Source organism: Malaclemys terrapin, chromosome 1 (genome assembly GCF_027887155.1).
Source record: "Malaclemys terrapin pileata isolate rMalTer1 chromosome 1, rMalTer1.hap1, whole genome shotgun sequence".
In the NCBI taxonomy this organism is placed as follows: domain Eukaryota; kingdom Metazoa; phylum Chordata; order Testudines; family Emydidae; genus Malaclemys; species Malaclemys terrapin.
Genome location: NC_071505.1, coordinates 295,847,067 through 295,874,414, shown reverse-complemented (window position 1 = coordinate 295,874,414; position 27,348 = coordinate 295,847,067). Strand labels below are relative to the sequence as shown.

The 27,348-nt window shown below is 42.6% G+C and overlaps 1 protein-coding gene across 1 annotated transcript in view; it reads right to left on the bottom strand.

Annotated features, from left to right (window-relative positions):
* Positions 1-4,212: 4,212 nt before the first annotated feature.
* Positions 4,213-27,348, bottom strand: part of LOC128840062 (histone-lysine N-methyltransferase SETDB2-like) — a 95,686-nt gene continuing 72,550 nt past the window's right edge. Inside the window, exons 21-25 of the mRNA XM_054033585.1 lie at positions 16,843-16,901; positions 12,521-12,587; positions 10,059-10,181; positions 7,806-7,877; positions 4,213-5,328 (exon numbers count right to left, since the gene is read on the bottom strand). Coding sequence (XP_053889560.1) covers positions 5,192-5,328; positions 7,806-7,877; positions 10,059-10,181; positions 12,521-12,587; positions 16,843-16,901 — 458 coding nt within the window. The 3' untranslated portion in view covers positions 4,213-5,191. The remainder of the gene's footprint in view (positions 5,329-7,805; positions 7,878-10,058; positions 10,182-12,520; positions 12,588-16,842; positions 16,902-27,348) is intronic.

Sequence of the window (27,348 nt, the reverse complement as noted above, 5' to 3'; positions counted from 1 at the left end):
GGAAGTATGACTCATTCTTGCTGTTGGAAGTACTCCTCAGTCAATTTTTCTCTACTCTTATTGTATGTAGTTGATTGTACTTAACAACAGAAACTTAATTACTAACAAGGCTCCTAACTAAATAAATAACTAAATGGGGTTAACCTCCAGCACGGAGGCATTCCTCAGTCTGTGGGTTTCAAGCCTTGGGAATCTTATTACAAGCCTATGCCTGTGCATCACCCCCATTCCAGCTGTCTCAAGTGTCTGGGGGAAGCTCATGTGTGGGAGCGGTGCAAGATCTATAGGGATTTGATTTGATGCACCAAGAAAAATAGAGATGCTAGACTCTACTCTATACTCCTGGAGGCAGCACTCCGACCTCCATCCGAGCCGGGCCACTCGGATTTGGCACCAAGTACCTCGGCCTAGGTAAGAAGTGCCCCAGCTTCACTTCAGGATGCCCGGTGCCATTCACCATCTCCAGCCCCAAGGCGAGATGCTCCAAACGCACCTAAGGAACCTCAGCACTGTCAGTCATCCCCGGTGCTGAAGAAGGATGTGCAGGTGAAAGAATCTTGGCACCATTCACCATCGCCGGTGCCTAGAAAGAAGCAAAGGAAGACCTACAGAGGCTGATCACCTACACTGAGGTTGGCGGGACAGAGAAACACTACCAATGTGTGACCCACGTCTGGCCACCCTGTAGCATTGACAACCCGTGCCGCACTATTGACTCCAGTCCTGGAACAGGAGCCGTTGAGTCCAGCGCCGAAAGACTCTCCGCCATGAGGGAGGCACCAGGCCCTACAAGTCTGCCAATACTTTCAATGCCGGTGGCGGGGGACTTGTGCTACTGGTGCCAACATCCCTGGTCATATGGGAGCTGTCAATAGTGGCACTGATGGGAAAGACTTCTGCAGGTACAAGGCCTCAGATAATGTTGAAGGGGAAACCTGCCATGATGGCACAACCCCAGTCCGCTCCCTCCTGGCACCGCTCACCAACACTGGTTGACACTGCTCCCCCTCAGTCCACACTTTGGAATTTCACTACACCATCATTCAACAGGCTAGAGACAATGCTGGGTTTTACAGAGCAGTGCTACAGTCTGCTTGTCAGTGAACTCTGAACCCTCCCGCTACATCTGCTTGAGAGTTACCTACATGGGAATGGACATGAGCAAGCACTCGAAGAAAAAATGGTTACTAACCTCCCATAACTGTTGTTCTTAGAGATGGTGTGTTCATATCCATTCCAAACCCCCTCTTCCCCCATCCCTCTGTCAGAGTTAGCTGGCAAGAAGGAACAGAGGGATCAGCAGGCCCTACATACCAGTGCGATTCCAGTGGCCACCAGAGCTGACCTGACGGATACTACTGAGGGGGAAAAACTTTCCACCAGTGGTGCTCTGGGAGAGCACACACCTACATTGGAATGGAAAGGAGCAACACATCTCGAACAACAGTTACGGGTTAGTAACCATTTTTTCTGCCAGTGTTATGAGCCAGGTCCTCTGTATATTGCAGCCAGGAACTGGGCTCCAGAATCTCAGCTTTCCTTTAAAGTGTGTCTGTCTGTCTCTCTTATTCTGGCCTTATGGTTGTCCAGTACTCCTACCAGAAAGGAGATTCTGAGCTGGGCTGCCTGGACAATATTGCAGGAGCCAAGGCCTGGGGAACAGGCAGGCCCACTTGGAGAGCAGAGACACTGAAAAACCTGTTCTTAAAAAAAAAAAAAAAAAAAATCACATATTTACACCTGACTATTCAAGTACGAGCTAGTTGTTAGTGTCAATAAGGAATATTTGATGGTGGTAGAATATTAGGAAGGGACAGGTATTAGTAAGGGGTGATTCGATCATTAGAAACATAGATAGCTGGGTTTGTGATGAGCGGGAGAACCACATGGTGACTTGCCTGCCTGGTGCGAAGGTTGTGGATCTCACTAGGCATTTAGATAGACTTATCTGAAGTGCTGGGGAGAAGCCGGTGGTCGTGGTACGTGTAGGTACCAATGACATAGGGAAGGATAGGAGAGACGTCCTGGAGGCCAGATTTCGGCTGCGAGGTAAGAGATTGAAGTGCAGAACCTACATGGTAACATTCTCCAAAATGCTTCCAGTTCCACGCGCAGGGCCAGTTAGATGGGCAGAACTGCGGGGTCTCAATGCGTGCATGAGATGATGGTGTAGGGAGGAAGGATTTAGATTTATTAGGAACTGGGGAAACTTTTGGGAAAGGGAGAGCCTATACAGGAGGGATGGGCTCTACCTAAACCAAAATGGAACCAGCTTGCTGGCACTTAAACTTAAAAAGGTCGTAGAGCGTTTTTAAACTAAGAGCTGGGAAAAAGCCAAAGGTGCAGAGAAGCATGTGGTTCGGACAGAGACATCCCTTAAGGGAGGATCTATTAATAGAGATTCTCTATGTCCTAAGAAGGAGGAGAGGATGGAAAATAAAATACAGATAGGATCTGAGATGGAACAGTCAAATGAAAAAAAAGTCCCATTCAATTACATCATGTAATGGCAGACAGCTAAAAAGTGACAAATTTTTAAAGTGCTTATATGCCAATGCTAGAAGTCTAAATAATAAGATCGGTGAACTAGAGTGCCTAGTATTAAATGAGGATATTGATATAACAGGCATAACAGAAACTTGTTGGAATGAGGATAATCAATGGGACACAGTAATACTAAGGTACAAAATATATCGGCAGGACAGAACAGGTCGTGCTGGTGGGGGAGTGGCACTATACGTGAAAGAAAGTGTAGAATCAAATGAAGTAAAAATCTTAAATGAACCAAACGGTACCATAGAATCTCTATGGGTAATAATTCCATGCTTTAATAATAAGAATATAGCAGTAGGGATATATTACTGACCAGCATGGTGATAATGACTGTGAAATGCTCAGGGAGATTAGAGAGGCTATTAAAAGGAAAAACAATAATAATTAATAATGGGGGATTTCAACTATCCCCATATTAAGTGGGTACATGTCACCTCACGACGGGCTGCAGAGATAAGTTTCTTGACACCTATAAAATGATGGGGTCTAAATTAGCTGTTACCACTCAAGAAAGAGATCTTGGAGTCATCGTGGATAGTCCTCTGAAATCATCCTCTCAGTGTACAGCAGCAGTCAAAAAAGCAAACAATGTTGGGTATCATTAAAAAAGGGATAGATAGTAAGGCAGGAAAATATCATATTGCCTCTATATAAATTCAAGGTATGCCCATGTCTTGAATACTGTGTGTGCCCCATCTGAAAAAAGATATATTGGAATTGGAAAAGGTTCAGAAAAGGGCAACAAAAATGATTAGGGGTATGCAACAGCTTCCGTAGGAGGAGAGATTAATAAAACTGGGACTTTTCAGCTTGGAAAAGAGACGACTAAGGGGGAATGTGATAGAGGTCTATGAAATCATGACTGGTGTGGAGAAAGTAAATAAGGAAGTGTTATTTACTTCTCATAACACAAGAACTAGGGGTCACCAACTGAAATTAATAGGCAGCAGGTTTAAAACAAACAAAAGGAAGTATTTTTTTCACACAACACACAGTCAACCTGTGGAACTCCTTGCCAGAGGATGTTGTGAAAGCCCAGACTATACCAGGGTTCAAAAAAGAACTAGATAAATTCATGGAGGATAGGTCCATCAACGGCTATTAGTCAGGGTGGGCAGGGATGGTGTCCCTACCCTCTGTTTGCCAGAAGCTGGGAATGGGTGACAGGGGGTGGATCACTTGATGATTACCTGTTCTGTTCATTCCCTCTGGGGCACCTGCTATTGGCCGCTGGCTAGGATACTGGGCTAGATGGACCTTTGGTCTGATCCAGTATGGCCATTCTTATGTAATAAACTGTGATTATGGCTAGTTACTCTCCATTGTTGGAATCAGGAGTAATTGACTGTTTCCTTAAGGGTTGCCTACAGTGAAAAATCATTTTATTCCTGAGACAGAGGGTCTGGGCCCTCTGTCCACAATTTGTAGTTCATAACGACAAACCCTGCTTAGGGGTGTTTATTAATTGTACGTCTACACTTATAGCGGCATGAGTGGTCAGAAAGAGGGGTTGGAAAAGTCATATTTTCTCTGTCTACAGGCAACAAGTAGAGCTATGCAATAGAACTATTGATCTACACTAATGACAGAGTGCATTGTTAACTTTGTAAAACAGTAAGTGAAGTGTTAAATGCACTAAAATATACTTAGTTTCTAACGTGTAGTTTAATTTCATTTATTTCATAGTACAGCAGCAAAGGTTCTTTAGTATATTTAAGAATAATAAAATCTTAATATGAATCTCCTATTGTACTGTCTCTTCTGTTAGAGCTGAGCTATGAAGTATGATGAAACCAGAGGTTTTGTGAGAATCAGCAAGGCTGTGGATTAGCAGTGAGAACCTACAAGGCTGTACTGTAAACAGTATTTTAGTGCATAAACTGATTTTGTCACTAGTTTTCTTCAATACACAACTTTCTTTACAAAAACATTTTATTGTCAAGTTTTTCATTAACTTGCAATTTTGTAACTAAATGTACTGCTTTTCTGTATTCAAACAATTTTAATATAATAAGACAAAATAACACATGGAAGCCATAAATGTTCTTACTGCAATATTTGACTCCCTAACTATTTTACATAGTAGAATGATTTTTCAGAGGATGATCACCAGCCAGCCTCAGGTGTTTGCAAGCAACTAATGGACACCACCTCTCACCATTGCAGTTAAAACAGAACTACTTGAACATTAACACACCGTAAATTGAGAAAATTTCATTAAAAAACCTTCTGCTTCTTCAAGTGCAAGTCTTGTTAAATTCTTCTTTGGAAAGCCTTAACAATTTTTAATAATGATTTTGTCTGCTATGATGAGCAGACATTGAATCACAGACACATCACATGATAGGGGGCTGTCGCAACGGAAGTGATTTTAAAAAGTGGCTTGTGGAGTATTTAAAAAAAGCTTGTACGGAAGGTATTTAAATTTAAGTGTTTATCACTCCTTGAGCCACAGTAAAAATTAAAAAGGAAAAGGACAAATAAATTTATTGCAAAAGTGAGGTATAAAATGAGTAAAACACCCAATTGTTTTTCTGTGCACCCCTATCTCTGAAAGTCACTTTTATACACTGACCAGATGCTGTTTCTGTCAGTAGAAAATCTTTAATATGGAAGTTGATATCAAGAGAAGTATTGGTTATTCAGACACTGAACTAGATGCACTAGCTATATTTTCCTGGAAAGGAATTACTTCTTTTAAATCTTGCAGTAACTCAATCTGAGTATCCAGTCTTTTCCGGGTTTCCAGAAGCTCCTGAAGTTTTTCCTCTGTTCCTATAATAAGAAAAAAAAAATTCACAGTAAAGAACATAAATATATGCACATTCAAATTATTAAAGCCACAGGTATCACTCTATTGCTAGAGTAAGAATTGTGACTTCACATTAAATCTCCATACCTTTCTCAAATAAAATTCTTTAGGCTAACTACTACTATGCTTGGTCTCTACCAAAAGGTGGAATTTTATTTCATTTGAGCAAAATTAGTTTAAGCACTGGAGTTATAGAATTGGGGAGGAGGGTGTGGGGGAATAATTTGTGCATCTGTTCCATCAGAAATTATTCTTTGTCATATCTGAAATTATAGTAACATATTGAGAGATTTAAATCAAGCCAGGTTTAAAAATGTGTTTTTTAGGTTATGAATATTTCAAGTTGCTAACACTGTACATGAGAATAATTGTTCTATTTTCAGGATCCATTTGTTAGGGACTCAACTGCTGAGGCCACACATGCCATCTTTAAATATGTTAAATGCTTAAAACAGCTTCCTTTAAAACTTGGATTGTTTTGTAGATCTGAGGTTTTAAAAAACTGACATGTTTGAGGAAAGTCAGTTAAGTAACTTTGAATGTTTGAAGTTAGCAAATATATCTGTACCTCACAATACAACTGATACCTCTATGTATAAAGTCCACTGCATCTTTAAAAATACACTTTTTTTTCCAAAGGAACACGTACGAGGTGAAGGTACAATTGCAAATTTAACTTTAAAATGTATGGAATGTAACTTCATTTTTCACTTGACACTGCTGTCATGTTATCTTTTGCATTTACATTTCCTTGACTTTAAAAGGGAAGCAAATACAGCAAATAAGTCACAGTGCACTCCGATTCATATTGATCTTTAATGGTAATAAATGAGACAAGACTGGGTAGTCTTTCATGCATTTAAGGAAGCTGCTAAAGAAAGAGTCTCTAAGGGAAGTGCCCTGCATTAATAATGAACAGAAAAGTTCTTAGGAACATGCAAAGTACCATGGTTAAGTGTTCACAACCTTAAAGTTACTGACCAGATTTTGTTCAGAACTTGAATTGATTTCCCCACCCCCATCAATGAGATCTACAAAAAGATAAACTTGAAGTTCCTAGCTTCAACCAAGTCAATTATGTCACACACAATAATTTCAATTTTAAGAAAGAGGTAAAGTGTTTTCTTATGCTTCCAAACCTCAAAAGTGGGAAAGTCATTTAGCTCAATTGGGGAAAAAATGCTTATGGCTGCTGGTTTTGAATTAGTGGGTCTGACCAATTAGTTATGGGTAAAGATACCTGGTTAATTTAAAAGTTCTTTTTTTTTTAAAAGGCACAACATTTTTATTTATAGTCAATGGTAGCCTAATATCTATGACACTTGCCGTTTCCATTTACCTCAATGGGATTTCTAGATACTCAGCCCTTCTGCAAACCAGGCCATCAAATTATTAAAGAGAGACTTGGCTGCTGCCCTAGGTCAGAACTATGACTGAAAAATACTCCCTTCTGTGCAGTCAGATGTAGCTTGTATATTCTCATGACTTCCATGGCTGTTTCAGAATGCCATAAAGTCAACACTGAAGGACAAGCAGGGGAAAGGGCCAAATTTTCAAAGAGCAGCCTTCATTTAGATGCACATGCTCCAGCTCTAATTTCCAAAGCATCTATCATCTTGTTATCAAAGCACACTGGTATCAGTGCTCAGAAAATTTGCAGGCAGGCATTTGCAAAGTTGTGCATGCACAAACAGAGACTGAGCAGAGACTCCTTTGAAAATTTTGGCCCAAAATTCACAACAGTGTATTCTCCCTTCTCCTTGATATGCTGTTTTCAAAACTGGTTGTTTCTGTAAACACATTAACAAATACTCAACAGAAGGGGAACATATTCCTTCCAATACACTTCAGCTGCCTTCTCAACTATCTTCCTCTTAATTTCCCCCCTTTTCATTCCTTTCCCTCTGCTTTTTAGACTTCTTTCAAAGTATCTTACTGTTTGCACAACTTCTGAATAAGTACCATTTAAAGTGGGTGGAGCTCCCTGAACTACCTATTGCAATCAGGGAAGGAGAAGCGCCTGTTTAAACTGTAAATCTGAAAGATATGAGTTCTGTCTAAAACGATTTGCTGAGTGGGGGTCTTGGAGATATATAGGAGAAGAAACAATGCATTGGGAAATCCTGTGATATCAGCGCATCATGTAGGAGAGAGGCAGGGTCCGCTGAGTCAAGAAGTCATATGAGGTTCTTGATACTCAAATAGTTAAAACCATAGAAAACCCTCTTGTCCTGATTCAAATAAGACAGACAAACCTGTGCAATATTATGTTTCTAAGGATAGTGATGCCAATGATTTCACCTGGGCGTTCATACAACATTAAGAAAGCTTTGATTTTAAACTGATACTATACCATAACCATCAGAAGAAGAACCTTAATTCTAATAACTACTCCTTTGGGAGGGTTACTTTATATAGTAGCATATATATATTTACATACCTGAATGAACATTTGTAAGTATATTTTCAAACAGGCTACAGTCAAAAAGTGATATTACTGTTTCCTCGTATTCTAGGGGTTGAAAAAAAAGTTGATTTACTGTTACATGTTAACATAGAACTTAAAAATTGCCCAGTGGTAACTACCCATCTGTATACTACACCAGTTGTTTCAGTTATGAGGCTTTTAAGCTCAGAAAGCTAGAATGCTGGGAAAAATACTAATCTCCCTTCTGCCATTTTATACCAAGGAAGAAGTGTCAATTTCACAATTTTACTTCACTAATTTCCTATGGAAAAATAAGATATAAATGGGATTCTCATTATGTTTTACATAGTCTGCACCCCTTTAATAGGGATCTATTTAAATAGGAGCTGTTTGTCTGGTAACCAAGCTCATGTAATGTATTTACTAAATTTTAAAATCTAGTTATTGGTCACCTCTGGGACCACGTACCAGATGATAGAAGTGGCTGGAAGCCAATTTAATTGCTATTTGCAAATCACATGATTTGAAAGTGCCCAGTCGAAGACGCTAATAAATTGTTTACATTTCTAAATGCATGAAGTGACTTTGTAGCATCCTTAAATAGTGTTTATTAACATAATATCATTAAATTAAGCTTTAGTGCCAGGTTTTCCCTCAGGAAAACACAGATAATGCTTACACACCTCACATGGGTGTTCACAGGATTACTTAATTCATGTTTACAAGGTGCTGTGAGATTCTAAAATGTGAATAAGTATTTTTTTTATTACTTCTGGCAACTTTTGCTATGCAAAAACCTCTTCTCTTATGAGGGAGATTTAGTTAATTGGGTTATTTCTCTTTCCTTAACAATGTTGACTACATTAATATCCTTCATCCCCAAAAGGATATAGCAGCAGACTATTTTGAAAACTGAGAAGGCTAATCCCACAGAGTGAAATTTGATATTCTCTTTAATGTTGCTTTGTCCATAAAATTATTAAGCTGGGTTGACTGCTTCAAGAACAGTGTTTTGTACAAGTACTGTAGCTATATCAGAACCCCCAAGATATTTTAAATTAATGTTAATCTAAATAATCTATTACAAGACTCAATGCATTCTTATGCAGTTTTTTTCATATATTGTATAGATTGCTCATCCCTCTGTGATGAACTAAAACACAACCCCAGTTCAGATAAAATCTTCACAACCCTTCAAACATTCTTTTCTTAAAATGCTTGGTGGATCTGGCAGACTAAGCTGTGTGTATATGCTGGGGGAAGGGGCTTGTTTAACAAATTCCCGACTTGAGGCGCTTTCACAGAGAATGACTTGTTAACAGCTCCTTGCCCCTATGCCACTAACACCCTACTGAAGTAAGAACAGGAGTACTTGTGGCACCTTAGAGACTAACAAATTTATTAGAGCATAAGCTTTTGTGGACTACAGCCCACTTCTTCGGATGCATATAGAGTGCACATCTACCAATGTGATATATGCCATCATGTGCCAGCAATGCCCCTCTGCCATGTACATTGGCCAAACCGGACAGTCTCTACGCAAAAGAATTAATGGACACCAATCTGACATCAGGAATCATAATACTCAAAAACCAGTGGGAGAACACTTTAACCTGTCTGGTCATTCTATGACAGACCTGCGGGTGGCTATCTTACAACAGAAAAACTTCAAAAACAGACTCCAACGAGAGACTGCTGAGCTGGAATTGATATGCAAACTAGATACAATCAACTCAGGATTGAATAAGGACTGGGAATGGCTGAGCCATTACAAACGTTGAATCTATCTCCCCTTGTAAGTATTCTCACACTTCTTATCAAACTGTCTGTACTGGGCTAGCTTGATTATCACTTCAATAGTTTTTTTTCTCTTACTTAATTGGCCTCTCAGAGTTGGTAAGACAACTCCCACCTGTTCATGCTCTCTGTATTTGTGTATATATATCTCCTCAATATATGTTTCACTCTATATGCATCTAAAGAAGTGGGCTGTAGTCCACGAAAGCTTATGCTCTAATAAATGTTAGTCTCTAAGGTGCCACAAGTACTCCTGTTCTTTTTGCGGATACAGACTAACACGGCTGCTACTCTGAAACCTACTGAAGTAGTATAGCAAAGGAAGTGAGAGATGGTCTCTTAGATAATCAACACCCAAACCATTTAGGGCTCTAAAAAGGTGAAAATGACCCCGAGTTAAAGGTACCAAGAATTAAATGGCTCAGCTCAGAATCTGTCCAAAGCAGAGTTCCTACTTGTTCACAGTACCTGTTTCTGAAGTGTTGTCATCCATCAGTTTTTCCTTTGCAAGGTGAAGTGTGTCTAGCATTTCTTTAAATATGCCATCCAGAAGTCCAGCCTGCTTGCACTTCCTAAGAAAGTCTATTCTTGCTGTTAAAATATAGAACACACACTTCTACTGAAATTGTGTCTCAGCACAGATACTGTAGTTCATTATATCTCAAAGTCCTTTACACTAATTGTAGCAGCTCCTATTCACGCTCTCCTAAATGCGACTGAACATGGCTAAACTAATGGTTCTAATTCTACCTCCTCAACCCTTTCAGATGAGGCTCTGAAAGGGTCAGAAGCCAATAGGCACAGTGCCAGTAATAAACCCCTCTCAATTCCAGGAAGGCAAAGTGTGTCACCACAATCCTTCGTTAGATTCATATTCCTCCATGCATCTCTCAGTCTGGTAAATCAGATAGCTTTCACTACCTCCTCTCTTAATGCTGCTGCATGGTTTGATCAGGAAGGGGGAGAAATAGTTCTAATAAGGAACAATTTGAACAGGATTTGGCTGAAGAATAGTATCCGTTCCTGAACATGGATCTCCCAAATGACACAGCAATTCACTTGCCTTATATTGCAGGTCTACTTTATATGGCAACTTTGCGGCTGTTGGAAAACTAGGAAAATATATGTACCTATTTTTTCCCCCCCAGTCTGTCTCAGGACAGTCCTCAATTATGCTAAAATAAATGGGCTGTTTGAAAGGAGGGACATGTGTACACTTTGTATTAAAGTGGGAACCTCCTTTGTTTTGAAAAAAGATAAACTGTCTCTTTATTTGAAGGGTTTGAGTAAAGACCTCAGGAGAAGGTATAACAAATCCCATTATTAAAGCATGGGTCCTCGATTAAAAGGGCTGTTGAGCACACCTGGGCAACTTTGGGGAACACGCCACAACCAAAAACGTACTCTTCCCTCTGGGTTTGTTTCTTTCTCAGGCCATTTTCATGAGAACAGGCTATTTTTACAGGATTATTTTGTTCCTGCAGTTTTTTCCCCCCACTTCAAATCAGGATCTTAGGTTTTGACATCAGTTAGTTATTGTGAAGAGGATTATGAGGATGCAGTTCTAAGAATTAGGACTGCAGGTGAAGAATAAATTACAGGAGCAAGTGTCAGAGTTAAAAAACTAATTTATATATAATTTTGTTATTGATGGGACATTGCGAGAAAGAAAGTACAACTCTGCTTATACCAGATATCCTATAATATATAAATAAAATGTTCCAGCATTTTCTCTGAGGGTCTTCTGCTCGTTGAAGTACAGTTGTAGCAGTAATACAGAGTGGTATAATTTTTTAAAAAAATACATGGTAATGTATTTAAAGCACACTGAATTTAGCCACCATACACTGTAGGTAAATGCCACTTTTGCCTCTTTAATACAAACTCTCTCATTATTTGGAAGAGTAATCCCAATGGGTAATTACAACAATGCTTTTTGTGCAGTATAAAACATTGGAAAGGAACGCTACCTACTAAGCAGGCTGCTCGACAACTTGCTTTACTACAGAAAGATGCAATTACAACAGATAAATAAAACACGCACGTTACAATGCATTTTATACTACAGTGTACATCCACTATTCAAAGACTGTGCTTCCCTTTGAGGTAATAACTGCATGGTGGCCTAAAACATTTTGAGGGGCAGGTTATCAACCAGCAGTAACTAGACACATCTTTGAATAGTTTTTGTACTGAAATGGGCTTGACATCTTCTCACCTGTACTCTTAACTGGCTACTGGCCTCGTCTCCACATCTTCCTAGCCACAACTAAGGGGATGTTCATAAATTAGGTAACACATTTTTTTGGTGACTTTCAAGACCCATCTACCCCTTTGTAACACTCTAACAAATGCAGAATTAAGCATGTGTTCTATAATTTAGGAATATCCCCTACAATGGTTACCTCAACTTCTGGCCCCACTAACCCATGTCACACCAGTCTTCTCAATAACTCTAGTGCCTGTTCCTCCTTCCCCTTTAAAGGAGGCTAATATTAATTTTCCAGCTAAGAGAAAATTTCCTTTCTAAATATAATCTCATTTCATATCTGGAGGGAAGGGAGAGGGCAGAAGCTTAGCCATCCATGTTTGCTGTGGGCCTACGGATGAGGAGTTCTGAGACCAGCAGCCACTCAGGGTAAAGGGATTATATAACCACTGGGGAATAATTGACTCTTATTGGATAATAATGGCCCTCAGCCAAAGCAGTGGGATTTGCTTCGTGCACAATTATTTTGAAATCACACAGCTGTTCTGCAAATCAGAACCCCACTCTCTTGCCAGCGCGCAGAGAATTGGCCGACTGAGAAAAAAAGGAAAAGTAAAGCTGTGATTCAGCTGCTAGGAAGTGACCTGACCTCACACTGGCCATTTCAGTACAATTTATTATAGCATCAAATTGTGGTAATAATATTAATTATTTGTCAAACCTTTGTGTTTGTTATGTTTTTTCCTTAAAAGTCGTAAACTATTTTCTGCTGCTGTCTCTTCTGTGCTCTGTTGAAAACAAAACAAAACACTGTACATTTATACCAGTAGGGACGTTTACTGCTTAGAGGAAAGAAAACAACTATTTCCACATTTACTAAGGCTATGTCTTCACAACTGACCTTACAGCGGCACAGCTGTATCGCTGCAGCTGCGCTGCTGTAAGGTCTCCTCTGTAGCCGCTCTACACCGGCAGGAGAGAGCGCTCCCAAAACCACCCCCAACAAGCAGCGGTAGCTATGCTGGCAGGAGCGTGTCTCCCGCCACCATAGCGCTGTCCACACGGGCACTTTTATTGGTGAAAGTTATGTTGGTCAGGGTGGTTTTTTTCCACACCCCTGGCCGACGAAAGTTTTGTACACTAAGCTAGTGTACACAAAGCCTGAAAGAGAAAAACGGCCAGTATTAAAATAGTTATACCAGTTTTTCAAAACGTCATTCATTCTGTTTGTTTACAGTCAATTAAAAAGTAAACAACTAAAGAAAGGCAACAAAAATAATCTGACTAAAAAAACCGCCCTCTAAACTGAACACCACCTTTTTCTATTGTTAGTGTTCTGTTCTCTCTGAATAACCAAAATAAACCCATACCGATATGATCTGTACGTGAATTTATAACGTGCTGTGCTGGTATAATAGACGTGCCATTCTAACATTTAATCCACACATCCATAGAAGTGGATAAGGTGTCAGAAAGGCACAAAGCTGTTGGGAAAAAATGTTTACACTTGGACTATTCCAGATCATGGAGGTGTTTCTGGTTAGTCCTGTGACAAGTGATTTACGTTGAATTAACTAAATGCATATGGAGCCCTTCTACGTCTTATCTCCTGTGTCTGTAGTCATTTCGGAAGTACTCTAACGTGGGAGAACTGCGGAAGCAGCACTGCATGCATACTGGGCCAAATTCATCCCTGGAGTAATTCCACTGTTTTGTAGCCCAGCGTCACCTACATTTCTGAACCTCTGGGCTGCTGCCCTCCTCTGTGCAGCTCATGGAGGGGAATCAAAGTCTTAGTGCAGCATGCATTGGCCACACCCCCTCCGTTCATACTTGCTGCCACATTCTCTTAGGGTGACCAGACAGCAAGTGTGAAAAATTGGGACCGGGAGGGGGGTGTGTAAAATAGGAGCCTATATAAGAAATATATATATAAAATCAGGACATATGGTCACTCTACATTCTCTGCCTCCATGGCAGCGTGTGGATGGTGGTTCTGTTGCTCCCGCCTATTTTCTTCTTTTCAGGGTTCTGTTTGGCTATTTTTAGGGCAGTGGTGAGCAGTATTTTCCCTCTCTGGCCTTTCCCTCCTCCCTGGGCCTGTTCCCAGTTGGGTGACATAACCCACCCTGAGCCTTCGCTGTGGTGCCTCCCTGCTGGCTCCTCTGCTCCTCTAGGGCATGGTAGAGCAGCCTAAAAAGCACCAAATCAAATCTAAATGGTGCTCCACCTGTGAGACAGCCTTCCTGGGCTTGGCCAATGGTGAGTTGTACCCAGCCTTCTGTTCCTAACTCGGTCAGGTCCCAGGGTTATGAGTCAGACAGGTATGCAGGGTATTGCATGCACCAGAGCAGCTGCAACTCTGATGTGGGGAAAATGGACCAGGAGTCTCTGGGCAGAGCAGCAAGAGGCTCTGAAGATGAGGAGGACCCTAGCCAGCCAATTCGGGGGTAAGTCCCAAAGGGCCCCTTTGTGGAGCCACAAATTCCCCGCCCTTCTCCTCCAAATCTTAAAGTGGGTCCTGAGTGCCCAGGGAAAAGAAGCAGGGCTCATAACCAGCCATCCTCTTTCCTAATTCAACTAGTAGGACTCTGGCATTGTATCCCCTCCTCCCTCCCTAGGGGAATCGGAACAATCACACATCAGGCGCCATCACAGCTTCATCTTAAAGGTGTGCGACCGCTTCCCGTAACACTGGAAGGATCAAGTAAAGATCCCGACGCTGGTGCTCAGCTCCTGAAAATCGTCAGCCCAGGGCAATGTCCACAAAGGTAAGCCCAAACGCTTTCCAGATCCTCTGGTTCTCACAACTGACACTAGCCTGGAGTGCTGGGAAGCACACATGGGAACCCAAACAGCTCAAGGCATCTGGAGCCTGGAGGAAAGAGCTCACAGAATAAACCTGGTGGATCTAAGAGTAGTAGTAGACTACACAAGAAGATCAGACTCCCTATTCATATCTTCCCACCTGAAATGCTAAGGACTCAGAGCTTCCAAGTCCTCCATTGTTAGATGGATTATGCTATGCATTGTGGAGGATAAAAAGACATCAGAGATTCCAGTCTTGGAAGGGGTCAGGGCACACTTCACAAGATCTCTGCGTGGGCAGAAAGAGAAAATACATCCACATTGGCTATTTGCAAGGCCTATAGACCTGGTCAATAGCTACTATCTTTATCATGCACTATCAGCTGGCCATCCTGTCATCTGCAGAGGCTTCCTCTGGCAGGAAGGTTCTGCAGGCAGGGGCCCAGAAATTTTTCCCTTTCAGCAAAGCTGATGAACGAGAAAGGATACCTTTTTTCCTTTCTTCTTTCTGACCTTTTCTAGAACCCTCCTGACATCTGTTCACTGTCTCCTGCTTCTCAGACATCCAGAATTGTGGGCTGCAGAACAGAAAATGTCTTATTGATACTTTCATTTCTGTGAGCAGTGTCTTTCACAACTCTTATGATCCAAACGATCAGACGCTGAGTGGGACAACTTTGGAATAACTCATTTGTCAGCAAGTATGAGCAGAGGGAGTGTGACCAAAGCAAATGGTTCCAAAACTTTGATCTGTCTCTGTTAGCTACAGATGAAGGGAGCAGCCCAGGCGTCTAAAATTGTGGGAGACTTGCTAGCAGAAAGGAAATTATGGGTAAGAAATTTTCCAATTTAAGTGGATTTACAGACAGAGATTAATTTGTCCCAATAGGCTTGTATGCCAATTAAAGTAGTACTTTGAAAGCTGTGGATTCTCCATACACCCTCTTTTGGTCTGCCTTTAACCTCAAGATCTTAGAGTTGTAGCAACTATTCGTCTGCTGAGGAAAGCTTGATATGGCTACCCTGGAAACAGTTAGTAACTCTCCTCCTGTCTGCTAGAGGGGATGTCACCACGCACAGAGCATCCTGCTCTCTAGAAGTCAGCGTGCTGCTCTTCAGCTAAGAACCAGAAGACTGAGCTATGATTTTGTCCTGAGCGCTGATCTCGGTGTGGCAGTGCACTGCATCCACTGAGACTTCTGTGCCAGCACCACATTTTTCATGTTTCAAATGTATCAAGACACGAGTCTGCACGGCCTGTCATTTTAAATATCTTCATAATCATGGGTGCAACTCAGGATGCTGGATGCTCCATTTAGCTTTTTATATCCATAGACCATATATATGTATATTTGATGTGCACTCGGGTGGAATCTTGGCCCCACTGAAGTCAATGGGAGTTTTGATGTGGACTTTAATGGAGCCAGGATATCACCTTGAGAGTCTAAATAAACTGGAGTTAGAAGTCTGCTTTACAAGAGGTACAAAAAATGCAGGCATGTTTTGGCCTATGGCCGTCATGAGAGTCCAGATGCAGTTTTAATGTCCAAGGTTGAGAGAACCTTCATGTTAAGAATTAAAATCTGCACATATAGTTGTAGTTTCTCAAATGAAGCAGTGCTAGTTGAAATCAATGTGACTTATTAAAAATAAAGAGATGTAACTGCACCCGATACTGGCCTGGTGGTAATGCGCTATTCGGCCACGCAAGACCTCTGTGTTTAAGGAAAAATCACTTTTCCCCTATGCCTCAGAATCCTAGTGCTCTGGTATGGCCGACTGTCATATCAGCCGATGGCGTCATGGCATCTCGTCTGTTCTCTTGTATCCTGGTACTTTACAGAAGAAATACAACTCAGGAGAAAAAAACTTTCTGTATAAGCCAAGATCACAGTCATGGGGCCAAAATCACCCTTGGTTTAAGTGGCCGCAGTTGCACCAGATGACACCGGGGTGGTGGAATTAGCTCCACCCAAAGTAACTGTGAATGTGAAACGTATTGCTTCAAGGGAATTATACGACTGAAGTAAGGAATGAGAAACCGCTGTTTAGGAAATGCGGCTGCTCCTGTGCGCAAGGCACAAGTCATTGCCTGACTTCCCATTTTGGGACTATGCTAACACAATCTCTTGCAGAAGTCTAGCTAAACTTGTAACAACACAAAGTGGATTCCTCCATGTCTTTAGCTACAGTGGTGGTTTAGGTTTTAAATAAAACTGCTTGGATTCAAATTACCCTTTTTTCCATGAAGGTGGAAGATTTCATTCCATGCCTGTTCCTCTTATTGTCTGCATCTAGAAATCAAGAGACAATTCTGTAAGAATGTAACATTCTTAGACAAAAGATAGATCATTTCACACTTAATTTTGACATCTCTATTTCTGAGGACTATAAAGACAGACACTCTGGATAACAGTCACAGTATATTTTAGCTTCCCTGACTTTCTGACATTTCAGCTGGATGTACATTATTTCCATGAAATCTAACATATTGCCTAATCACTAGAACTGCCAAAAAAGACATGTAAATCTTTGTAAATTTCCTCTAAGATTTCCTTCCTCCTAATTTGATTATAAAGCAAACTTCAGACTTTTAACTCTGCACTGCAGAGTAAATTACCCCTCCCAAGCTAGGGTTAACAGAAGGAAATAAAAGATTTATTTAAAAAAAAAGAAAAACTTCAAATAAGAGTTGTTATAAATAGTTCAGAAAGCAGTTTTAATCTACAAATGAACCCATGTTTATTTTAATACAACTCATGACTAGAACAATTTTGTGCATGTAAATTTACTCTGAGAAATTTAGCATATATCACCTCATATACAGTGGTCTTTCAAACTTTAACCAAGCAACCTCCTGAAAAACTGGGAAAAAAATCCCATACAGAAACCATTTTACTTGTGTGGCAGATTTTTGTTTGTTTGTAAAGTGTTTAATTACGTTTACACGAAAACAAGAACTTTGGTCTTGAAAGTTCACCTGCTCCCACTTCGTATTTGCTGCCAAAATGTGTCAGACTTTCTTAGATATCATGCTCGCTCCCATGGAAGTGATTCCACCATCGAAAACAGAGAATAATGACTTCTGGCAAGGAATAAGCAGCAAGAGCAGGCGAAGTATTGAGAAACAAAGATCCTGTTTTCATGTAAATGTCCCTAGTAACTAAAAACAAACAAACCAAACCAACCCACCAACTGGAAAGAGAAATGAAAAAGAGGCTATACAGTCCCTCTTTATTTTTAGAATCAACTGCCTCCTGTGTGGTCAAATCTGTGAAGGTATTACTAGTATACACCATTCTTTTGGGAGGAACTAATTGGTCCATTCTTGACACAGTGGGGCCAAACCTTCAAACTTGAGAGCCTAAAGTTAGGTATATAATTAAGTGACCCAATTTTCATTGGTGCTGAGCACCCACAGCTTCCATTGACTCAAAAGGAGTTGTGGGCACTCAGAACTGTTTAAAAATAATTGTATCATTTATTTAGGCACTTAACTTTAGTCATCCAAGTTTGAAAATGTTCATTCATGCACATAAAGTACTGTTCACTAAGAGTGCTCCACTGTCTAAGAGTGCCTCATTAACCTGTAGCCATACCATCTTGTGGTATGATCCCATCAGATCTCACAAATTAAGCAAGATTAGTACTTGGTGAATATTCATTTGGGTTTAGTACACATATAAAAGCACCCGTGGCATCAATTAAAAACACAATTTCATAAAACAAAATGTACACAAATCAGCAGAGCCACCCCCAACGAAAAAACAAAAGCACTTCCCCTTTTCCAGAAACATGACTCTCACTGCATTCTCCAAATGAAAATAGATAGAATTTTCAGCATTCTTTGCAGGTCAATTGCTCCAAACTATCTAAGTCCAAGGTGAAGGAAGAAATATGTTTCAAAGACTCCCTCATGGACAACACTCTGCCCTCCTCCCCTTTTAAACTGAAGGCCTCCAGCTTAAGCACCTCTGCTGATATCAGTTACAGCAGTGTTGCATTGGGAAAGAGGCTGTTCTCAGGCAAACAAATGGTACTATTGAACTTTTTTGACCTGAGCAGCTAGTAAAATTTTGGGGCCCTGAGGATGTTCCCATTGGAAGTAGGAATTGATGGAGTTTGGTATGGTCTTCAATGCAATCTTGTTTACTTGCAAGGAATGTACAAAATCCTTCTCTAAATGCAGGAGGAACCAAGAAAAAAAAGGAGCAGTTCCTTAGGGTTGGTCTACACTCTATGAAGTTAACTTGACCTAAGTCATCTTGCATCAACCTATTTGTGCATGTGTCTATGCTCAAATTTGTGTCCTACCAACATAAGTGCCCCCTTACGGGGATGCAGTAACACCATCTTCCCAAACAGCACTGAGTCATGATTGACCTACTGTGGTCAATGCAGTGCAAGTGTAGACACCATGTAACCTATGTCCACCCTTAACAGCCCTCCAGCAGCTGTCCCACAATGCCTGACACTGACCACTCCGGTCACAGTTGTGAACTCCACTCTCCACGGGTCATAGAGACCAGAAGTCACTACCCCCTTTAAGACCCTACATATTTTTAAAATTACTTTTCTTTATTGCCCAGCTTGGTGAGCACACCTTGCAGCTCTCCTTTGTTGTGTGCAGCTGCTCAACTGACCGTGCCGGATACATGCTCCAGATGTGCTCCTGCTTGGAGTAGTCAGGAGGTATTGGCTCTCTTGGGCCCGTGGGAAGAAGAGGCTATGGAGCAATCGTACAAACATGGACCTTTAAGAGCAGATTGCCCAGGGAATGCTGGTGAAAGGGTACGACAGGGCTCAGCAGCGGTGCTGTGTGCAAGTGAAGGATCTGTGGCAGGCATACTGGAAGGCCAGGGAGGCCAACATAAATCTGGTGCTGAGCTGCAGACCTCCTGCTTTTTTAACAAGTTGCATGCCATATTTGGCAGAGACACCCCCAACACACACACGCACACACAGAGCACTTTGGATACCTCCAAGGAGCCCCAGACACAGACCCCTGCTGTGTTCCCCCAGCAACGAGAATGGGGGACATGCAACCTGGGGGTCCAGCTATGCCACAAGAGAGGATCTTTCCGAGACTCCACTGCAGTCTAGTCAATTCCAGCAGCTGAGCATAGGTGAGCCCGATGTCAGGGAAGGAACCTCAGGTAAGTGTGTGAACGCATGTCCCATTACAATGTTTAAATGTGCAGATGCTACTCAACCCCAGTGTAGCAGGACACAGGTGTTGACTTTTCAGTCATTTGCTCACACTAGAAGAGATAGCAGTACAACAAACAGAGGTAGAGTTGTTATCTTCTTTTCATTCCCCTGTAGACTTAGTTGGGGAGGAGGGGAGAGGGGCACATACAGAGCAGTTTGTGGGTGTACACAGGGATGTCCCTTGAATCCTGCTGAGAGGTCGCAATGAAACTTTCATGGAAGAACTCTGCAATCCTCCCCCAAAGGCTTCTGGGGACGGCTGCCTTATTTCTTCCTCCATAGTAGGACTCTTCCCCACACCACTCCACAATGACTTTGGCAGGCACCATTGCAGTAAACAGACTAGCAGTGTATGGGCCTGGATAGCTTAGGGACACCAGCAGCAGCTGTGCTCTCTGTGTCTTTGTTGCCCTCAGGAGCAAGATATCAGCTAGAATCACCACCGCCTATGGAAAGTAGCACAAGTGCTCAGTGCCATTACCCTGCATCATACTCATAGAAATATGGGCTGAAATTGTATTGTTTCATGCAACAGAACAATTCCTTCCTTGTTGCCAGTCCTTCCCTCACTGGGCCACACAGCACCATCGCATTAAGGCTGAAGTGTCAATAAGCATGTCTTGTTTAAAACTTTAGCGGAGCAAGGGAAAAGAGTTCTGAAACTTAACTTTCACTTCCCATTGTGGCTCTAAATACAATGATACCTCTGGGTGTTCCATCTGTAACTGCTGCTGCTATGGCCAAGAGGGGTCCCCCTCCACCCACACAGAATGCCTGACCATAATAAGGAGAAAGAAGAGGACACAGGCAGATCTATTCTAGTGAGGTCCTGCAAGCCAGTGCTGCACTGGGACTGAAGGGTGAATGTTGCAGACAGTATGGAGAGAGGCCCTGGAGTGGAAGAAGATGCATCTCTGACAGCAAACACAAATGCTGCACACTCTTACTGACCTACAGATCCAACAGTCACAGTCTCTCCCACTTTATAGTCAGTGGCAAACTCTATTCTAGCACCTGCTCCACACCTCTCAACATTCCACATGGCATCAAGGGCTTCATCCCTAAGCCTACCTCTACACACTGGGGGACAATAAGGGGAACCACAGCTTCACATACGCTCACCAGTGAGAGCTATGATTGCTGTATATGTAGCCAAAATGAATGAAAACGGTCATGAACGTTCTTTCCCCTATTATGTTCATTTATTTCAGACAATAATAATAATAATATATGGAGATATACCTGTCTCGTAGAACTGGAAGGGACCTTGAAAGGTCATCAAGTCCAGTCCCCTGCCTTCACTAGCAGGACCAAGTACTGTCCCTGACAGGTGCACACACACACACACACACACACACACACATCCCTAAATGGCCCGCTCAAGGACTGAACTCACAACCGTGGGTTTAGCAGGCCAATGCTCAAACCACTAAGCTATCTCTCCCTTCTCCCGCCCCCCCATTTTTATTCTGTTTTTTAATTGCACATTGGTTTTTTGCACTGCTTTTGGTATGCAAGAAAGATCTATTTTTTGGTAAATAATTCATCTTTATTACTTAACAACACATGCTGCAGAATGCCTATTGCCTCTCAAAGCACCCACTACTAGTTCTTGCACAGAGTGACAGAACTCAGGATCAGTGACAAACAGGGTACTAATTATAATTGTACAGCGAGTACTGCAGAATTATTAGGTGCATTAACAGACAGTGTTATATTCATAAATGTACACCAAGCACCACACAATTCCTAAAAGCCACCAAAAGTTCAGGGTCAGGTACAGCACAACCAGGGCCGGCTTTAGCAAGAGCGGGGCCCGATTCCTGGGGGCGGGGCTTGCTGCAAGGACCCGAGCCGCACCGCGGGGGGGGGGGGGGGGAGGACGGGACGGGGGGACCCGAGCCGCGCCGCGGGGGGGGGGGGGGGAGACGGGGGGACCCGTGCCGCGGGGGGACGGGGGGATGGGGGGGACCCGAGCCGCGGGGGGGGGACGGGGGACGGGGGGACCCGAGCCGCGCCGCAGGGGAGGGGGCGGGGCGTGCAGGGGAGGGGAGGAGGGGGAAGTGAGCTGGGGGCGGGGCGGACAGCTGCAGCGCGGGGCCCTCTTGGCGCGGGGCCCAATTCAGCCGAATCGGCTGAATCGGCCTAAAGCCGGCCCTGAGCACAACAGTCCGCCATGCCACATTACTGTGCCTGACTGTTAAGTGCTCTTTCAAGGCTTCCCTCAGCCACATAGCTCTGCATTGAGGTCTTCTACTAGCCCTTGTGTCTGGCTATTCCAACTCAGCAGATAGCCACTTCACCACTTCCCTCCTGCCAGCAACTTCCCCACTTTGCCTCACAGATATTATGCAGGACAGAACAGGCAGCTATACCCATTGGGATATTTTTCTCATGAGATTCAATCTATTGCATAAACACCACCAGCATCCCTTCAATCTACCAAAAGCACATTCAACTCTCATTCTGCACCTCCTAAGCTGGTAATTGACTCTTTCCTTAGCATTGTCGAGGTGGCTAGTGTATGGCTTCATGAGCCAGGGGAAAAAGGGATAGGATGGGTTCTCTAGGATCTTTACTGGCATTTCAACATCACCAATGGTAATCCGCTGGTTGGGAAAAAATGTCCCTGCTTGTAGCTTTCTGAACAGTCCTGTGATCTTAAAGATGTAAATGTCATGCACCTTCCCTAACCAGCCAACATTGATATCGGTGAAGCATCCTGGTGATCTACCAATGCTTGTGTAACCACAGAAAAGTAGCCATTTCTGTTGACGTACTCTGGTGCCAAAATAGGGATGTGCGTGCCATCTATTGCCCCACTGCAGTTCCGGAATCCCATTGCTGCAAATTCATCTAATATGTCTTGCTCATCACCAAGAGTCACAGTCCTATGCAGCACGAGACAATTAATGGTCCTATACAGCTGCATGACACAGTGGCATTTTCCAACTCCAGAATGATTTCCCACTGAATGGTAGCAATCCTGCATGATGAGCTATCACAGAGCGAATGCCACTTGCTTCTCAACTGTCAGTGCAGCTCTCATTCTGGTGTCCCTGCACTGAAGGGCTGGTGCAAGCTCAGCCCACAGATCCAGAAATGTGGCCTTCAGCAGCCAAAAGTTCTGCACCCACTTCTCATCATCCCAATCCTGCATTACGATGCAATCCCACCAGTCGGTGTTTGTTTCTCGGGCCCAGAAGCAGCACGGCACCATCTGCAGCTGCTCCGTGAATGTCTCCAACAACCTTGAATGGTTTTCACTATGTCCCACAGCAATCTGTCTTCCACAAAATCGTCATGTCCCCCGTGGTTGCAGTTCTTCCTGCTCTGCAAATACTGAAGGATTCTTCATCCTGTGTTTGCAACGCTCATGACAATAGTGCAGAGCAGTGAGGGCTCCATGCTTCTGTCAGAGAAGGCGGACAGTGAGAAGTGCTATGCAGTTTTGTGGGGGTTTTAAAAAAGGTGCAAAAATTATGGGATATGGATGGCATTATGGGATGGAGAAAGTTGCATGATGGGAACTTAACCCCTTGCTTCCAGTCGTCGCTGCACTAGTTTCTGCCGCATCGTGCATCGCCAAAGTTTCCCAACAGACAGCACGCCAGAGGATGGCGAGTTGCCCAATAGAATTCCTACCCTGAAGCAACAGAGAGTGCATCTACACAAGCACTCCTGGTGCGTATGCACAGTGCAAGGAGCCATGTATACACACTTATGAATCTGAATAGGGTTTTAACTCAACCCACCTACCTCACAACATCTCTTCCTACCTCAGCTTTGTCCATCATCCTGATGAGGCCTAAAATGGTGACACTCACCAATCAGACCAAAGAGAAATCAATAATTTAACAAATTAAAAATTATACACGTTAACTATTCACATATGTACAGTGTCTTTCTATCCAGATGTTTTTCATGTTACCAGCCCAAAATAATTTTATTCCCACCCAAACCTCTTTGGGGCTTTTCTCTCCCTGGATTTCCTTTTAGCCTCTGAGGGACATTTACTGTTTCTGTGGAATTTGCTGGCTGAGGCAGACCCTGCTCATTGTATTATAACGGTGAATTTACTTTTGTAACAACTTTTCAAGACTCAACTTCCACAGCTACATTCTCAGATTCAACGGGCAGCCAAAGTGAAATTCTGTCCCTCTGATATCTTCTCAAATGATCCTTATGGAAAACTTTTGGTTTAGTTCTGGCCCTCAACGGTGTTCTTGTACGCCACTTCACTGATTTGGGTCAATACTGTAGAGGGTCCTTGTCAAGGTTCATCCAATTTAGGGCTCCTACTCTTCTTTCCTCTAGGACTGTAGAACCAGACAGGGTGCCCTCTTTTAAAAATTTCCTCTTACATCATATGGCCTTTCCATTTTGTCAGAGGCTACTTTCTAAAGGTATGAACTTTTTCCGTTTTGGAGTGCAGGGTTTCTACATAGTTTAACTCCTTTTGTTACTCTTCAGGAACTCCACACAAGAGGTTTGCTGGGGTCCTTAGTTCATGTCCAAACATGAGTGCTGCAGTACATTTTGTACTCTCTTTGACTGCTGCTCTATAAGCCATTAGAAGAAATGGGATATGCTAGTCCCAGTCCTTTTGGTACTGTTCTACAAATGTAGCCAGCTGAAGCCCCAGATTCCTATTGAACCTCCCCACCAACCCATCAGATTGTGGGTGTACGGGGGTTGATCCGTGTAATTCTGAGCTTTGCCCCTTCAGCTTGTGTCCCCCCCATTTCTCCCTACTAGGAGAAAGGCTTTCACTAGACACTTGTGCCAGTCTGTGCTGGCCCATCTTAAATTTATAACAATCCTTTCTGTGGCCAGTTTTGTCACAGTACCACCATTTAACTGAACTGTTTCCTTTAATTTTTGCATTGTTGCCAATTTCTTTGTTTTACAAACCAAATTTATCATTTGTTCTAATTGTTCAATATACACCTCTACCTCGATATAACGCTGTCCTTGGGAGCCAAAAAATCTTACTGCGTTATAAGTGAAACTGCGTTATATCGAACTTGCTTTGATCCACCGGAGTGCGCTGCCCCGCCCCCCCAGAGCACTGCTTTACCGCGTTATATCCGAATTCATGTTATATCGGGTTGCGTTATATCGGGGTAGAGGTGTAGTCATGAACCAGATTAAAATCCCCTTTTTCATCATACATGTTAGACACCGAGCCATACTTACAGGGCTTATGACACTGAGTTTCCATCTTCCTCACTGGCAGCTACTTCCTTTTCTGATGAACTGCTACAAGAAAAGATTTACAGTAAGTTCTGTGGCAAATTCCACAGCCTCTCAGAATGTGGCTTTGGCTTGTTTTCACTGATCTTGATTTGCAAGTCCAAGTCAGCTGGGCATCTATAAATTGATCCATTGCTAATCTATGCCTCGGTGGCATCAGGATATGCCAGGAACACAAGCCTCTTGCAGGTCCTCTTCCAATTCAGGTGGGGTCTCTTCTTTCTCTCTCCTTCTAAGTCTTAGCTGTGCACTGGCCAACTCAGACTGATGGCAAGCTTCAAACTACATGTCAAAGGCTTGTACCAGGTCTAGATTCCCCCAGAAAAGAGATGGAGTTAAGTTCTGCAGCACCATTAGTGCTGGGCTACCCAAATTGACTACTAGTAACCCCCCTTTCTGACCATCTTCCCCATAAGCTATGTTGTTGGATTGAGCCAAATAAACCTCCCAGGGAGTTTTTCCCTCACAGATATAATAGGATTTTGCTTCATTGGAGCTGGGACAGCCCAACTGCTCCCTTCTGGGCCTCTGTAGGTTACAAATGAGATAGAAAACTTGTCTTCTGGCAGCTCAATTCCTCATTCAGGTGGCTGTGTTCCATTGTGATCTGTTGATTTCCTTGATTTCCTTCTGGAGCTTAATTTTCCGATGCTTGAGTCATTGCAGCAGCTCATCTCTGTTAGCAAGTTCCAAGCAGGCTAACGCTTGCCTGGTCTCCACTATTTCATGGAAAAAAACTTCTGGTTTGTGGCAGTCAGGTTACTGGTCACCTGTTTGATCACCTTCCCATTCCATTCTGGGAACTTTGCAACTGGGCTTCCCAACCTGTCTGGGCTCTTTGTAGAGACTTGACCTCTGCCTGCATGTCAACCCGCAGTCCTTTCTGGGAATCCTCCAGATGATGGTTTAGTTCCTTTTGTGAAGCCTTCATCTCTTGTTTTAAATTATTTTGTGATGCCTTCAACTCCTGTTTCAGGACTTGTTTTAAATCCCACTGGCCAGTTTTGATTTATGGGAGCTAACGATCTCTCTCCTTGGAGACTGGATCTTGCTCCTGAAATCAATGTTGCCACTTCTCAGTCAGAGCGGCTAGTCACCTTTCAGGGCCTTGGGAACGTTCCAGCTGGAAGCAGAAACTGATGGAGTTTGGTATTCCTTTTAAGGCATGTGCAAAGTCCTTGTTCCTCAAATGCAGGAGGAATCAAGAACAAAAGGATCAATTTCTTATCTTACAACCTCAAGCCTCTTTAGCCAACCAACCCCAAACTGCTCTCTAGTTTTTTCCAGGGTCACACTGTGCTCACGCTATTGCTTGGCTTTCTTGTTTTTTGCCTCTGCCTCTCTCTCTGTTCTTGTCTTTTTCAGTCTTTTGTCTCTTCTGCCTTCACACAAACACACATTCTCCCTACCCAAAATAATACTCCACCAACAGCTTCTGAGTGGGCTCACCCTCCTTTTATTTTAGGTGAGGGTTTATGCTTACAGTTATGTTAATTGAAGGGTGAGTTCACACCTACCACTCTGAATGGGGTTTTAACTCAAACCACAACAAGGTTTCACCCAGCTCATAAAAGTACTTAAACAGCATTTTACAGACATTAACGAAGCTTGTCCTAACTCTGAGGTTTATTAAATCTTCTGTATGGCAGAAATTTGTGTTGCCAATTCAGCGAGCAGTACTCAGCTGTATGAGTGGTCATTATATTACTGTCCTAGAATGATATTAGATGACACTATGGTGCTGAAGAGGCCACGTTTTTGGATGAGATATGAAATTGGCCCTGCCTTCTTGTGGTCATTACAAAACCCATGGCACTTCTCCCCAGTTCTTATTACAGGTTCTTCACTTTCTATTCTGAATGGCTGTAATGTGTTAGAAAGCTGAGGTGTTTCACGCTCAAACTGCTGCATTTCAGTGGTAGAGGAAGTGATCCTTATATGTAGTTTATATATCAGTGTTACACTGATAAGGCTCTTTGGGATCCTGCAGAATGAAAGGCACTACTATAAAGTATTTTGAATGTGAAAAATGCTAATTTGAAAAGGTTTAATATAACTACAGATAAGAATCTCAAGTGACTAGTATTGTAACAGCTCTCTTTTGGCAAATCAAGTGTTAATTTGTGCATCTTTAGTACTGTAATCATGTTTTACAAGTCATTTTGCTCAGCCCAGCAATCTCAGAGTACAAACGGTAAGAAGCACTTGTGAAACTGTGGAATGTATTTGAAAACAAAATACTTAAGTCAAATGTTGGTGCCAGCCAACTTTCTA